Genomic DNA, 14,754 nt, shown 5'->3' with positions numbered 1-14,754 from the left:
TCTTAAAAATGAAGGAAAAGTCATTAAAAAACACAATAAAAATGTTTAAAACTGATATAATCTATTCTATACCCTAAAACTGTTTAAAAACTTTTAATATCATCCTAGGGGACAGAAAAGTTCCCCTTATTAAAAAATTACCCACATACCACACCTACATACTTGTTCCCTTAAATCACTCAGCAAATATCTTCATTTAATACAGCGTGACACTGTGTACTGCAGTGTAGTCTGCTTCTTTCAGCCTTGATGACTCATAGAAGACTTTGTCGCAGTTTACTCTCAATAGCACTACATGATGAGTAATAAAAATATTTTCTCCAACCATGAGGAGAATGCCCAGCCTCTATTTAAAAGGTTTAATATTTTCCAACCCATGTGTCCGGCAGTTTTTACAGTTGGCGTCAGTGCATGGAGAAGGTCTAAGTGCAGGCACTTTGAAGTGTTTGTGGTATCGTCACATCTGCCAGCAAGATGTGTTTGCATGGGATCTGGGGCTTGGTTTAAGGCAGGGGGATTCAGAGGTTGCCAGTATTTTTTAACGTCATGTGACAATGATCTTTTTCCTGATGAGAGCGATTCAGTGTGAGACATCGTAAAATATGACAGTTTCTGCTAGTACTGCTGAAACAATCTACATGGTGCTGGACAGAATATCATGTTTTAATTTGGGACTACTAAAATGCAAGAGTCCAAATGATCATTGAACAAATATGTTTAAGAACAGATAATAAGGATTACATTGGTGGAAAGTGACAACATCCAATTTCCTGACATCATTTGGATTCGCTTAATACACCCTGAATAATAAAAATATTTTTTTCCAGTCAAATTGTCTGAAATCATGGGCATGGAAAGTACAAGTGCTACGGATAGATGTCAGCAGAATTTCTCATGCCAATACATGTCCTAATCCTTTTACACATTCCAAATTTTGTGTAAGAATAACAAAGAAACTAATTTTCAGACTGCTTCTAAAACTCCAAGTTCCATTTGGCTTTATAAAAATAGTAACCGCTCGAGACCAGAGGTAACCATGTTTATGGTTCACAAGCACCAGTCAGAGCCATCTCCATATTTCTATTAACCTCAATACCCACAATTATGACTGCAACTGAGCCTGTAACCCAGTTAAATGATGGCAAAGCCACCGAGACTGTGGTTTAATCAGGAGTTTATAGAACCAATTTCTGCATTGCCCATATCTGACACACTGCAAAGCATTTTTGCAGTTCATTAGAATGACTTTGCCAAAAGTGGTTGGCCTTGGGTGTTATTTTCCTCTATAGCTTCAATCCTGCTACCACATGCCAATCCTGATGGCAGCACTGCCATTTGTTGCCATTATTAAAGTCATATTTCTCTGCTTGGTTCATAAATCCTACTTGAAATTTGAAAAAGAGTTGCCTGCTCTCTCATTAGCAGGGACTTTGCTGTGGCTGAAAGACAGCTATTTGCTAAGGAACGTTCAGCATTCTTTGGTTCAAACCAACCAGTATGAAATTAATGAAAATTAATCAACAATGTTGTGAGTTACAGTGTACACTGTACAAAGTGGTAACATACAATTTGTACTTTAATGATATATTTCTACCTTATCTAACCCTTAAAAATTTGTTTTGTTCGTGTATCCTTATGTATTTTCTACTTAAACGAAACCAGTAAACTTTGATGTTATCAAACAAAGTGTTACAAGAAGGAAGGTCACAGGAGCAGGATCTAAGCGCAGCTAAAAAGTATATATAAAATAAACAAAGTACAGATGAACAGTGTAAACACAGGAACAAAAGAAACATCCAAGCTTGGAAAAAACAGGAACAAATGAAACATTCACAAAGGGGACTGGTCGTACTCAGGGGTCAAAACACATACAACAACTGACAAGGACTAACCAAACAACAGGGCAAGAAGTGTATCTGAAAGGGGGACAGGGCAGGAAGTGCATCTCATCTCATCTGGTGACAGTGAAGGAAGTGCATATGAAAGGGTGAAATGGGAGGAAGTGCTTCACATAGTGTACAGGATAGGAAGGGGGTGTTCGCTGTCCTTTTCTGCATATCGCGGCGCTGATTTGTAGTACGTTCTACATAACGCGGCGGCTCATTTTATCTTATCGCGTCCCATTCGTCCCAATTCGCGGCCGACCCACCGGCCCCTTCAGTTCTCCCGATGGCCAGTCTGCCCCTGATCAGGCACAAAGTGCGTCGGCCCACCGGGAAAAGCAAATGCCTGGTATGCCAGATTACCAGTTCAGCCCTGGTGACAGGGCATGAAGTGCATCTCATTTGCTGATAGTGAAGGAAGTGCATCTGACAGGAAGTGCATCGCATCTGATGACAGTATAGGAAGTGCAACCCATCTGGTGACAGAGCAGGAAGTGCATCTGAAAGGGTGAGAGAGGAAGAAGTGCTTCACATCACATCTGGTGACAGGAAAGGAAGTGCAATCTCATCTGCAGACAGTGAAGGAAGTGCATCTGAAAGGATGAAAAGGGAGGAATTACATCACATCTGGTGAAAGGACAGGAAGTGCATCTCATCTAGTAACAGTGAATGAAGTGCATCTGAAATGGTGAAAGAGGAGGAAGTGTATCACATCTGGTGAAAGGACAGGAAGTGCAATCTCATCTGCTGACAGTGAAGGAAGTGCATCTGAAAGGATGAAAGGGGAGGAAGTGCATGACATCTGGTGACAGGACAGGAATTATATCTGAAAGGGTGACAGAGGAGGAAGTGTATCACAACTAGTGACAAGACAGGAATATCAACACATCTAGTGAAAGGACAAGAAGTGCATCTCATCCGGTGAAAAGACAGGAAGTGCATCTCATCGTAGTGACAGGGCAGGAAGTGCAACATATCTGTTGACAGAGCAGGAAGTGCATTACATCCAGTTACAAGGCAGGAGGTGCATCTCATCTGGTAAAATGACAGGAAGTGCAATCTCATCTGCTGACAGAAGGAAGTGCATCTGAACAGATGAAAGGGGAGGAAGCACATCACATCTGGTAAAAGGACAGGAATTGCATCTCATCTGGTGAAAGGACAGGAAGTGCATCTCATCTAGTGACAGCGAAGGAAGTGCATCTGAAAGGGTGACAGGGCATGAAGTGCATCTCATCTGGTGGCAGTGAAGGAAGAGCATCTGAAAGGGTGAAAGAGGAGGAAGTGTATCATATCTAGTGACAAGATAGGAAGGGCAACACATCTGGTGACAGTACGGGAAGTGCATTACATCTGGTGACAGGACAGGAAGTGCATTACATCTCAAAACAGGGCAGGAAGTGCATCTCATCTGGTGACAGGACAGTAAGGGCATCTCATCAGGTGACAGGGCAGGAAGTGCATCTCATCCAGTGAAAGACAGGAAGTGTATCTCATCCATTGACAAGGCAGGAAGTGCATCTCATCTGGTGACAGGACAGGAAGTGCAACCCATCTGGTGACAGAGCAGGAAGTTCATCACATCTTGTGACAGAGCAGGAAGTGCATCACATCCGGTGACAAGGTAGGAAGTGCATCTCATCTGGTGACAGGTAAGGAAGTACAGCCCATCTGGTGACAGAGCAGGAAGTGTATTACATCTGGTGACAGGGCAGGAAGTGCATTGCATCTGATGACGGGACAGGAAGTGCATCTCATACGATGACAGGGCAGAAAGTGCATCTCATTTTTAAACTAAATGTGGTAGACCAATACTAATAAGCTGTAAGAATTTTTTTAGCCCATTTTGTTTATGTATGTTTCTCGTAGGCCTATGAAACGGAGTGCTGACACGGCAAAGATAGGCCCTCTTGAGAAAAACTGTGATCGGATTGACTAAATAGGAATCTGATCATTTTATTTGCCATAGTTTACTGTAGCAACATTTTCATATAGCCTAACATTCACTGCTGACCGATGAACAGTTCCCTTATAAAGTTATCTAGTGTGGGCCAACATATTTGGCCAAGCTCCCTTACTTATCACCCATGTTACAAGGACAGAACAAATTAGTACAATTTTTAAATTGGACTCCAATTCTGTTCAACCAGTTCACAACATGAGCATGAACATAAAAATCAGAACATAAACTGACCTTGAATATTAGTGAATATCTACATCCAACACAAAGACTTTGCAGCAAAACATTTTATAATCGAAATGATACATAGATCTTTAGCCATATTTCCAGCCCTGTAATTTTTCCCTCCAAGAAGTTTTAAGATTCTCCTCCAAAAGGAAAATGTACAATGTACTGTTGGCATGAACCCACAAGCCTTAACCCCCAGTGGGGAAAGATTAGCTCAGCTTTTAAAGATCAAGATGCAGGAAATGCCACTTTGTCTATTCTTTTTAGTCTATTTAGAATTAATGATTCTCTCATGCTCTTTCAATATTTTCCCCTTTTATTTATTTTTCTCTCATGGTGATCTGCTCTCACAAGCCATGCAGCAGTACAATCCAGTTGACCACAGAACAGTCTAAATCGAAATGGAAGAGTTACACAACAACAAACAAGCAGCAAAACAACCCCCCTGCTTTGGAAACCAATACTGAATCACGGAACTGAAGTGTTTTGGTGGAAAAAGAATTGATGTAGGCTCAGAGTGCATGTGAGAGTTATTTTGGCTCATTTTGGTGTGATCTAAAAGGTTAGGGAATTGAAACCAGCAAGAGGCTTGAGCCTTCCAAAGCCTGCAAGGAAAATAAAATAGTGGTTTTACATGTTTTTCGCAAACACCAAATCCAACAGTGGGAATGTGTTGTGTTTCTCACTCCTTTGAATCTTATTGGGTGGGTTTACTGTTAAACTTCATACAACATCCTTAAATTAGGTGCTAGCTGTACCTAATTAGGTTGCGTTAGTTAATGGGCTTGCACATATAATTTTCCTTCCTTCTTTGACATCTAATTGTGCTGGAAGTGCTTTGTAACAATGTGAAATAACAAACTTTTCTCTTGCATAGACTGTGATAAAGCATAACAGCTAACATATACTATGATTAAAAAAAGCATAACTGAAGCATGTATACTATCTGTATACTAACAGCTTGAACAAACACACAAACATGCTTTTGGCCTACTTGTGGCATATCAAGCACATGTTACTTGTCAGGCTAGTAGCTAAGGCTGCGTTCATTAGAAAAACAGACACTAAATCTAAAGGCTAAGACATACACAACTATGCTCACTGTGCCAGTGTGGTCAGATTTTATCCCCAGACTGTAAAGACCAATCCATTCACAAGGACAAATGTCTGACCTCAACAACCAAACAACCACATCAGGCCAGGCTAAATAGGGCCACTTGACCGTTGATGGGGCAGCTGTGGTTTGTGGCTCACATTTTAAGGTGACTGTGACCGTAACAGTATTCTCTTCAATAGCGTCAGTCTTACCACACGGAGGAGAAAGCAGACCTGAACATTTGAACATTAATGTCACTGCCACTACTCTCTCCTCCAATCAATTATCTCTCTAGCTACATTTTAACCCTCATACCTCAGGTCTTTAGTGAACCGGGAACTCATTCTACTCTCTGTACCTAATCCATTTTTTTGAGTTGTGACCAGACCTCTTTAGTATTCCTAATCTTTCTCTTAACACACACACACACACACACACACACACACACACACACACACACACACACACACACACACACACACACACACACACACACACACACACACACGTTGTGTTTCCATGTTTTATGGGGGCTTTCCATAGACATAATGGTTTTTATACTGTACAAACTTTATATTCTATCCCCTAAACCTAACCCAACCCCTAAACCTAACCCTCACAGAAAACATTCTGCATTTTTAAATTTTCCAAAAACATAATTTAGTATGATTTATAAGCTGTTTTCCTAATGGGGACCGACAAAATGTCCCCACAAGGTCAAACATTTCGGGTTTTGCAATCCTTATGGGGACATTTGGTCCCCACAAAGAGACACACACACACACACACACACACACACACACACACACACACACACACACACACACACACACACACACACACAGGCTATCCTTATGAGGACTTTCCATAGACATAATTATTTTTATATTGTACGAACTATAGATTATATCCTCTAACCCTACTCCTAAACCTAACTCTCACAAAAAACATTTTCAGATAAACATTGTTTAGTATGTTTTAGTTTACGAGGACACTAGAAATGTCCTCATAAACCACATTCATAGCATAATACCCTTAAAAAAAAGGCCTCGTAAACCACACAAACCCGCCCCCTGCCAACCTGCAAAATTAAGATATTTTTATATAATGGCTTAAGTACCAAAAGTGTATAGGGTCATTAGAGACCCCAAGTCTGTGCAACAAACTTTAATTATCAGTATCCCATAGCTATTTGTTATTCAAGGTGGCACTGTTTCAGTGATTTTCTGGAAGAAAAGAAACAACATGGAAGTGAACTATAGCAAGTACAACACATGACTTTTGTCATTGGTGTTCTACAGAAATTAGTAACTTGTGCATCCATTTAGACTCAATACGTGCCTGCGAAAATACTTACAGGAATGTGTAGCTTATGTGTATCTTATGTATTATGTGTAGCTCAATATGTTTTTGACAGCCAGTTGCATCTCAGGAAATTTTGTTGTGAAATTAATGAATCCTTTTCAAGATTTGTCCAAATGTGTTTCATTGTTTCTTGATATATAAAAAACCCCCATCAAAATATATTTTCTTCAGTTATTTTGTAATGAAATATTTTTAAAAACAGTCATGATTGTTGAAAGGGGTCACGGGCATCACTACACCCCTTTAATTGGGGCACGTGCCCCAGAATAAATCTGCTGTGCCCCAGGAAAATCTCAAATTTGAGTTTTAAAAATGTACTTTATTCGTCAGTGCATTCATTTACATTGATAATCCCGGAAAAAAAGAAATGGATCTATCTAAATGCAACGCAGTAACCCACCCAATCAACACTTGTAAAAGCAACGCAGTTTAACTGAAAACACAAATCTGATGTATGTGCCCAGAAATCCATGTCCATGATTTACCAGCTATATGGACATTACAACTTAGCCTTTTTGTAGTGTAAATCGGTACTAAGTCACAACTTACGCACTATAAAATATTTGAGCGTTGCACCATTAAACTTAGGTAGAACTTAAACCTACGTATGAACTAAATATTTACAGAAGCCTCTGACCAGGAGTAATGGTTGGGATAAAACAGCGGACTCAATTAATGACATCAACGTGCTCATGTTTTGCGTGATAGTCAACAATCATTTCGACATATATGATGATATTCACATTTACACTCGTTTACATTGACAAAAGAGAAAAAAAACGTACTTTTAAGCGGCTCTTCAGCATGAAACCGTTCAAACGGTGCAGTTTTCAGTGTGTGTCGTCCGTGTCAAGTATCAATATATATGAAATATATAAGATATTAAAATTAATACATTTCATTTTTCTTTCTTTTTCTTTGAAGTGTCCTTGAGCAAGGCACTTAACTCCAGGTTGCTCTGGGGGGATTGTCCCTGTAATAAGGGCTCTGTAAGTCGCTTTGGATAAAAGCGTCTGCCAAATGCATAAATGTAAACGTAAATGTAAAAAAGTCTATTTTTCCAGCCTGTTGTATTACAGGCATTTTTTTGTATTTTAGATACAGTTCCTATATATTGTTATTTACACAGGGCAAATGTCCTATTTATCAAATTTACTTTTATTACACATCTTATTTTAATGGGAATATAATTTATTACAGCTGAGGTTTGAACATCAACCGTAGCAAAATATAACTTAAATTCACGGCTTTTTAACACTTCTGTGTACAAATTTGAAGGCCGTTTATTGGATCAATACAGGTAAACGTCATATTATGCGACTACGCATTACTTTATTGAGAGTTTACGACCTACTAGTTAAGTCTTGCCTTAAGAATAGGCGGTGCAACCAAATTAAGCACATACTTAGTTACAAACTAACTAGTAAGCCCTTAATGTGAACTTTATCTCCTAACTTCACTTACGTCGGCACTCAAGTCAAAATTGAGGTAGGCTATGAAAACATGATGAAACTAAAGTAAGTTTCTAAATAATACAGATGATCTTATTTTGACTCAAACATTATTGGCTCCTGTAGATGGACATGAAAATTCTTTGGACGAAGCAGGGACAGGAAAGCAGAAAAGAGAGAGGAGTTAGAGGGAGGTAAGACTTGATAAACAAACTACATCCTCAGCTGTCAGAGTCAGGTCTCAGACATCAGATGAAAAAGCATCAAGTCTCAGGAAAACCTCTGTCAAGTCTATGGAATTGCAGAGAAAATACTGTAGTACTGTCTTTGATTGTGTATGATAACAATGAATTAACCTTTTGGATATGAAATTAATAATTTAATTCACTAACGCTAGTTTAGGACACTACATAAACAATTGGCTACTGTGTACTAATTACCTAGTGACTAAAAAGGACTATGGTTTTGCTTGTTTTTAATTGTTGTTGCAAGTAAACAATGAGTTTCAAACATCAGTTTAAGCTTTCACCAATTATGTTTGTTAGCTAGATATTAATTGATAGAAACGAAACTTCTGCATTTATAAATTTAGAGATAGCTCAGCTAGTTTCGCAAGCTAGCAACCAAACTCAGTCAGTTTAGCTACCAACTCTGCCTAGCGACCAATGTTTACCTAGCAACCAACTCTCTGCTCATTCTGAGACCTTTTTGTCTAGCCGTTTCGTCTGAGGCCATTTTGCCTGACGTTGGTGTGGCAGCGGGGGCGTGGTCAAGCGCCCGTCTGGAGAGAGAAAGCGTTAAGCTAAATTAAGCTTGCACCTGAGCTAAATTATGTCTTAACACCTGTCTCTAATTCCAGTGAGCATGGGGATAGCGGCATATAAACGGCCACGCCACTGCCAGACGGAGAGAGAACGACACAAGTGACCGGTGTGTCTTATTGAGGGTTTTATGTTATTGTGAAGTACCGGTTGTGAAGCTGAAGACTCACAGAAGTTTATGTTGACAAAGTTTGTGTTACACTGATCTGATAAAACTGAGAAAAGCACCAAGAAGGGTGCATGCATAGTTGAAGGCAGATAAATATAGAGCCTTACTTGACTACATCACTGCTCTCCGTCTCCTCCCTTCCATCTCTAAGCTTGAACGTGTTTCAGTTGGATAATGCAAATCCATAGACTTACTTGACAGAGGTTTTCCTGATGTGTAATGTGTAATATAGAAGAATGCAAATGTGCAAGAAAGTTTTCTCCGGTTTTGTTATTTGTATATACAGTGTATGCATTTTATGCTGTAAAACATGTTGAGAATGTTCATGTTTAGTATGTTGAAGATACTATAAATATTATATAAAGATTAAAATCTCTGCATGTTTACCTTTCCCAGTACCCAGTACTCCCAGCAGTGTGTAGGAATAGTGGGTTAAGCAAGTGAAGTTTGAATAGTGCATTGTGATGCACACTTCTTGCACGCAGAGCTACCTGTATATTGGTAACACCATCTGACTTCAATTTGGTGGACAAAAGCTTTCCAAATATTTATATAATTTTAAAACAAACTGTTTCATTAATTAAAAAAAAGGAAAATAAATAATAATAAAATATTCCAACCTACTTATATCAACATTTGTTCTTTCAGTAATTGAATCTTTTTATGAAACATATTTTACATCCCATAAAAATACAAAAATTACTTTAAACTCAGATATTACAATTTCCATTAGTTGAGGTGTATTTAAGTAAAACATTTTTGTGTGTGTAAATTGCCTTTTTTATGTATTTCTGAATAACTGAATAGATACAGACCAACAAAAAATGTTCCTATAAATAAACAAATATTAACTCTGATACATTAAGATGTACATCTTAAATCCAGACAATGTCTTCATATTGGCATAATTTGACATGGCTTGGACAGTTTGGGGATCAAACTGATATCATCAGCACTACATGATAGGGGGAAGGGCATAACTGAATAGACTATTGAATATCCGCAAGGCCTATAAAAAGTATGTGTAACTGAGCTCTGGACTTTGAGCTGACGTGTAGAATGAGGTTAAGAGTCTGAACCACACAACAGGCTGTAAACGTTTATGGTTGTAATTCTGTCATTCAGTGGCAGGGGCAATGTCCACATTATCATCACAGTCCTTCAAGATGATTTACAGGGGAACATTTTTAGATAAAAATCTAATTTTTCTTTCTCTTCAAATCTCAAAGGACTGTTTTTCTTTGTATCAGGCTTGTATTCATTAGACTTTGGGGCCCAGGTCTAGTCATGACAAGCATAAATTCTTATAAAATTTGATTAAATTAGACTACAAAGGCATTAATGGACATTTAATCTGATCAAATGTAATTAAAAAAAAAAAGATTATTATTAAATCAATCTAAATGTTGATTCAGCTGACCACTGCCAGTTCTAAGCCCAACATCTTTTGTTTATAATTACCTGTGTCAGTGCAACACTCCCAGTTGTCTGTCAATGTTATGTTTGACTCTCTATACCTGGAGCTTGGCCCAATTCAGCCATTATATGACCAAATCTATTAATGTTATTTCTGCTAATACATACCATTAGCTGCCAGACTGCTTGTGAGGGAAATGAGAAATATTAGACTTGATAGCAGAAACTGCCAGGAACGCTAACTATTTCTGAAAAGGCGAATAGACATTTGGCCACTATTTACACAGATTTATGAGAGAAATGTGACTGCAGCCTAAGGGTGATTTGAACATTGACGTATTTCCAAAATCCCATGAGTGAAAGGAATTTGCTTGGTAGAGAACCAGCATAGATCACTCAAAAGCATAACACAGCCGAACCTCAAACGCGTTGCGTGCAGTGAGTGTTTTCAGATTTTTTTTCTTGACAAATCATCTATTCATGAGAAAAAGGACCTGCATGTATTTTTACACTGCAAAACTCAAGACATCTTTGTGAGGCGTGCACACTGAATATTTGATGTGACTTGGTGATGCTCTTTATGCAGACACGATTTGACAGGCTTGGACAGAAGCCAATGCTGATACAAAAGAGTAGTTTGTCAAAACCGGGGGTAATTTCCTTCCTTTCTACAAAGACACCATCTGAGAGCCATTTACCTAAACAGTGTGGGATTTCATGGGTTATAGAATACAATGAGGTTTTGAACTTGTTGGCATTATTTTAGGCTTTAATTACATTTCATTTCTTTAAATTTGTGAAGAGAAGATGCAGTCTAAGCGACACCAAAAATATTTAGTGGAACATGCCGAAATGTAAGACATACAGGATCTGTCATAAATGTATCAACAAATACAAGGGAAGATCTAGTGGTATCAGTTGTTTTATATTTTTCATTTACATTTAGTCATTTTGCAGACACTTTTATCCAAAGCGAAATACAAATAAGGAAGATTTCAAATAATTTGACATACCTAAATCAGTCTGCAATATCGCAATGCCAATTTCCAATAAAAGCTATAGAAGTACGGAATTTATTTTTACAAAATTCATGAATTGTACCGATTTTTTTTTGCATAATATTTTTCCCATTCCCCCCCATAAATAATAGGAAAATTAGACTCCCACATCCTTTCAAAGCATTTTGACATGATGACTTACTGAATGCCTTTAAGAAAAGTTCATTGGTGTTGTTAATTTCTTCAAATTTTTGTGATTTACTTTTGTACTTAAAGAACAAGTCATTGATGTAGTATTTATTTTTTCATTACTGAGAATTACAAACATGTCTGTACTGTACAAAAAGAAATACAATGGCAAGAACATATATTACACCTAATCCTGTCACTTACAGACAGAGACAAAACCATTAACTTCTTATAAAAAAATAAATACATTGTTTTACATTGTGAAACTAAAAGTACAAAATACTAAATGCACTGAAAAGGTCAGTAAAATTATATATGTCTGCGTTTAAGTGTTCCATTTCAATGAAAATGGACATAATTTTTTTTTTTTTAAATCACAGCAAAAATATATTCACTCCCTTTTAAATGATCTTAGTCTTACATACACAGTATATGATGCAGTGAATAAAACAATACACATTTGCAACATGCTGTACAAATAAATAAGCCTGAAAGTAAAAAAAAAAAAAAAAAAAAAAAAAAAGCTACTAGAGTAAATAAAATGTAAATCTCTTTTTGTTTCCATTTGTTTGTAAAAAAAAACATATTATCCTACACTGAGAATTAGTTACCACCCTTTCACACATTAGCTGGTAAGTGGAACAATCATATGGTCTCACTTTATATTAGGTGTCTTTAACTACTATGTACTAACATTAAAATATATTCAATACAACGTATTTACTGTGTAATTACATGTTTTTCTGCAAAATTCTCACAAGATACACATTTTCTGCTGCTGAGGTTGAGGTGCAGGTGGGTTTAGGAGTATGAACAGGTTTGGTTTAGGTGTTAGAGATAAATTTAAGAGTAAGGGTTAGGTTTAGGGTTAGAGCTAAGGTTAACAGTGTAAATACAGTTGTAATTAAATGCAGGTACTTTAAATGTAAGTACAATGCAACAAGAATGTACATAATAAGTACATTTTATCAAAGGCTTTAGGCTTAATATAAAGTGGAACCAAACATACTATGCATTTATAATATACTGTATAATGTACACTATATTGTCCCACAAAGGCAAAATGCAGTAACTATACCAAACAATAAAACTTTTTACAGTATGTCGTTTAAGTGTGAATTAGTTCCTGCAATTTTCACACTTTGAGCTAAGATGAGTCCTCTAAAAGGCTGAAGCAAAATGTGTAGTTACTGTATTTTTCCTTTGCATAATAGTATAGATAAGTGCATGCGAAAACAACTGTATTTCATTGGCTTTGTACCTGTACTCTGCACAATGACAATAAAGTTGAATCTTAATCTTAATCTTAATGTACAAAGCACTGTGAACAAAGTATCTCCTTCCAAAAACTTCTAAAAACCCTCTATTTCTGAACAACCACTTTCGTTTAAGCAGTCTGGGGTTCAGTGCATGGCAATCATCCATACGGGCACAATGGCCTCAGGAAAGCCTTCCTGTTTCTCCACGTCCAGTATGGTGAGACCTGCTTTCTGAATAATGCTCTTCATGATGTCCAGGTGGCGGATGATGCTGCTGTCAATGGGGTCCAGCTTGCAGCCCTGCCGCGCCATGTTATCCTTGATGATGATCACACCATTGGGCCTCAGGCTCTGCTTTGCACGAGTTAAAAACTCCATCAGGTCCTTATCAGTAAGGTGACCTGAAGAAATACAATTATTTGTGAATTATGTAATACTGGACAAAGAAAGTGTTTTTAATTATTTGCTGTTCATAGTCCACAGGTCAATCAAATAAAATAAAATAAAATCACTTTATTGTCACACTACCATGTACACAAGTGCAACAGTAGGTGAAAGTCTTGTGTGCAGTTCCCAGCAACATAGCAGTCATGACATTGATGAGACATATACCAATTACAATAAACAACATATTTACACAACACAATTTACATATTAAATGTACACATACTTACACAACACAACAATAATATACAATGTACAGTAGCAATACACACAATATAGAATACACATACAATAAAAAATATATTAATAAATAAATAAAAAAATTGCCATTTAGCAGTTACAAGTTTAAAGTCAACATGAAATGGCGTTCGCCCATTTACAAGTGAAACAGGGTATTCAATAAGGGAAAAGTGTAGGACAGGACTTAATTTTATCCATTGGTAATAGAATGAATTGTAAAATGTGGTCCCTTTACCTCAGGGTGTTGAAAACATTACACACACAGGTATGCTACACACATTTTGGGGACAGGTGCACCTGAAGCTGCTGCCCACTTATGTAGCTGAAGGTGGTGATATGATGATTCTTAACAACTAGGCAACAATTCCACAAATACACTACATGTTGACTTGTGAGTTGCTTTGATTAGGTCTTAAAAAATCTGTCACCACCAGAAATATATGTATTTCCTTTAAGCTCATACAACAGTTACATGGATAGATCTGTTAACAGTGTCAGATTCACAGATAGGCTGCAGTGGTGGAGATGAAACCAAATACTGCCACAAAAGAACATGACCAGCAAACAGCTGCTCTCATTTCAGCAAACGGGAATAGATAGCATGGGCTTACTAAAATAAGCAAAAGTAGGCAGGCAGAAAATACTGTCATATTAAAGGACTAATTTAAGTTACATGTAACATGACATCATATAAATGGGTAGCTGACCTCATCTAAAATACATGCTTTTTATTTTACTTTCATGTCAACTTAAAATCTTATTGTTGATTTAAAAAACAAAGCTCAAGTTAGCATCAACTACAAGCCAAATAATACATATGTTACTCACAGGCAATCCACTGCATCCAGATGACATCATATCTTTCTGGAGCTGGGATAAATTCCTGCAAATTGTAAAGGTAGTAGGCCTCCACCCGGTCCGCGTAATCTCCAAGGTAACACTCATGAGCATGGAGGATAAACTCTTCCATCATGTCAAGCATCTCCATGGATTCAAAAACAGGAAACAGAACTCCTTTTGACACTCTCCCAATTCCACAGCCACAGTCTAATGCACGCTTGGTGCCGGCCTTCCCTGGACCCTACAAAGACCACATACGCATACAGAGGAACCCTTAATAAAATAATTAAATGCAGTTTAAGTTAATCAAATCAGACTTATTCTAATTTAATAGGGAGTTTGAAACGAACATACGAAGCCACTGCTAAGGAAAATCACAGAGTTGTGTAATAGCA

At 37.5% G+C, this 14,754-nt stretch overlaps 1 protein-coding gene across 1 annotated transcript; it reads right to left on the bottom strand.

The window, feature by feature from the left end:
• Positions 1 to 12,139: 12,139 nt before the first annotated feature.
• Positions 12,140 to 14,748, bottom strand: LOC127622445 (N-terminal Xaa-Pro-Lys N-methyltransferase 2-like). The gene is made up of 3 exons (XM_052096550.1): positions 14,714 to 14,748; positions 14,348 to 14,600; positions 12,140 to 13,236 (listed from the first exon to the last, which is right to left on the bottom strand). The coding sequence occupies exons 2-3, from the start codon at positions 14,505 to 14,507 to the stop codon at positions 12,980 to 12,982; spliced, it is 417 nt and encodes a 138-aa protein (XP_051952510.1). The 5' UTR covers positions 14,508 to 14,600; positions 14,714 to 14,748; the 3' UTR covers positions 12,140 to 12,979.
• Positions 14,749 to 14,754: the final 6 nt, after the last annotated feature.

Source organism: Xyrauchen texanus, chromosome 28 (assembly GCF_025860055.1).
Source record: "Xyrauchen texanus isolate HMW12.3.18 chromosome 28, RBS_HiC_50CHRs, whole genome shotgun sequence".
Classification (NCBI taxonomy): domain Eukaryota; kingdom Metazoa; phylum Chordata; class Actinopteri; order Cypriniformes; family Catostomidae; genus Xyrauchen; species Xyrauchen texanus.
This window is presented reverse-complemented; position numbering and strand designations above follow the sequence as displayed.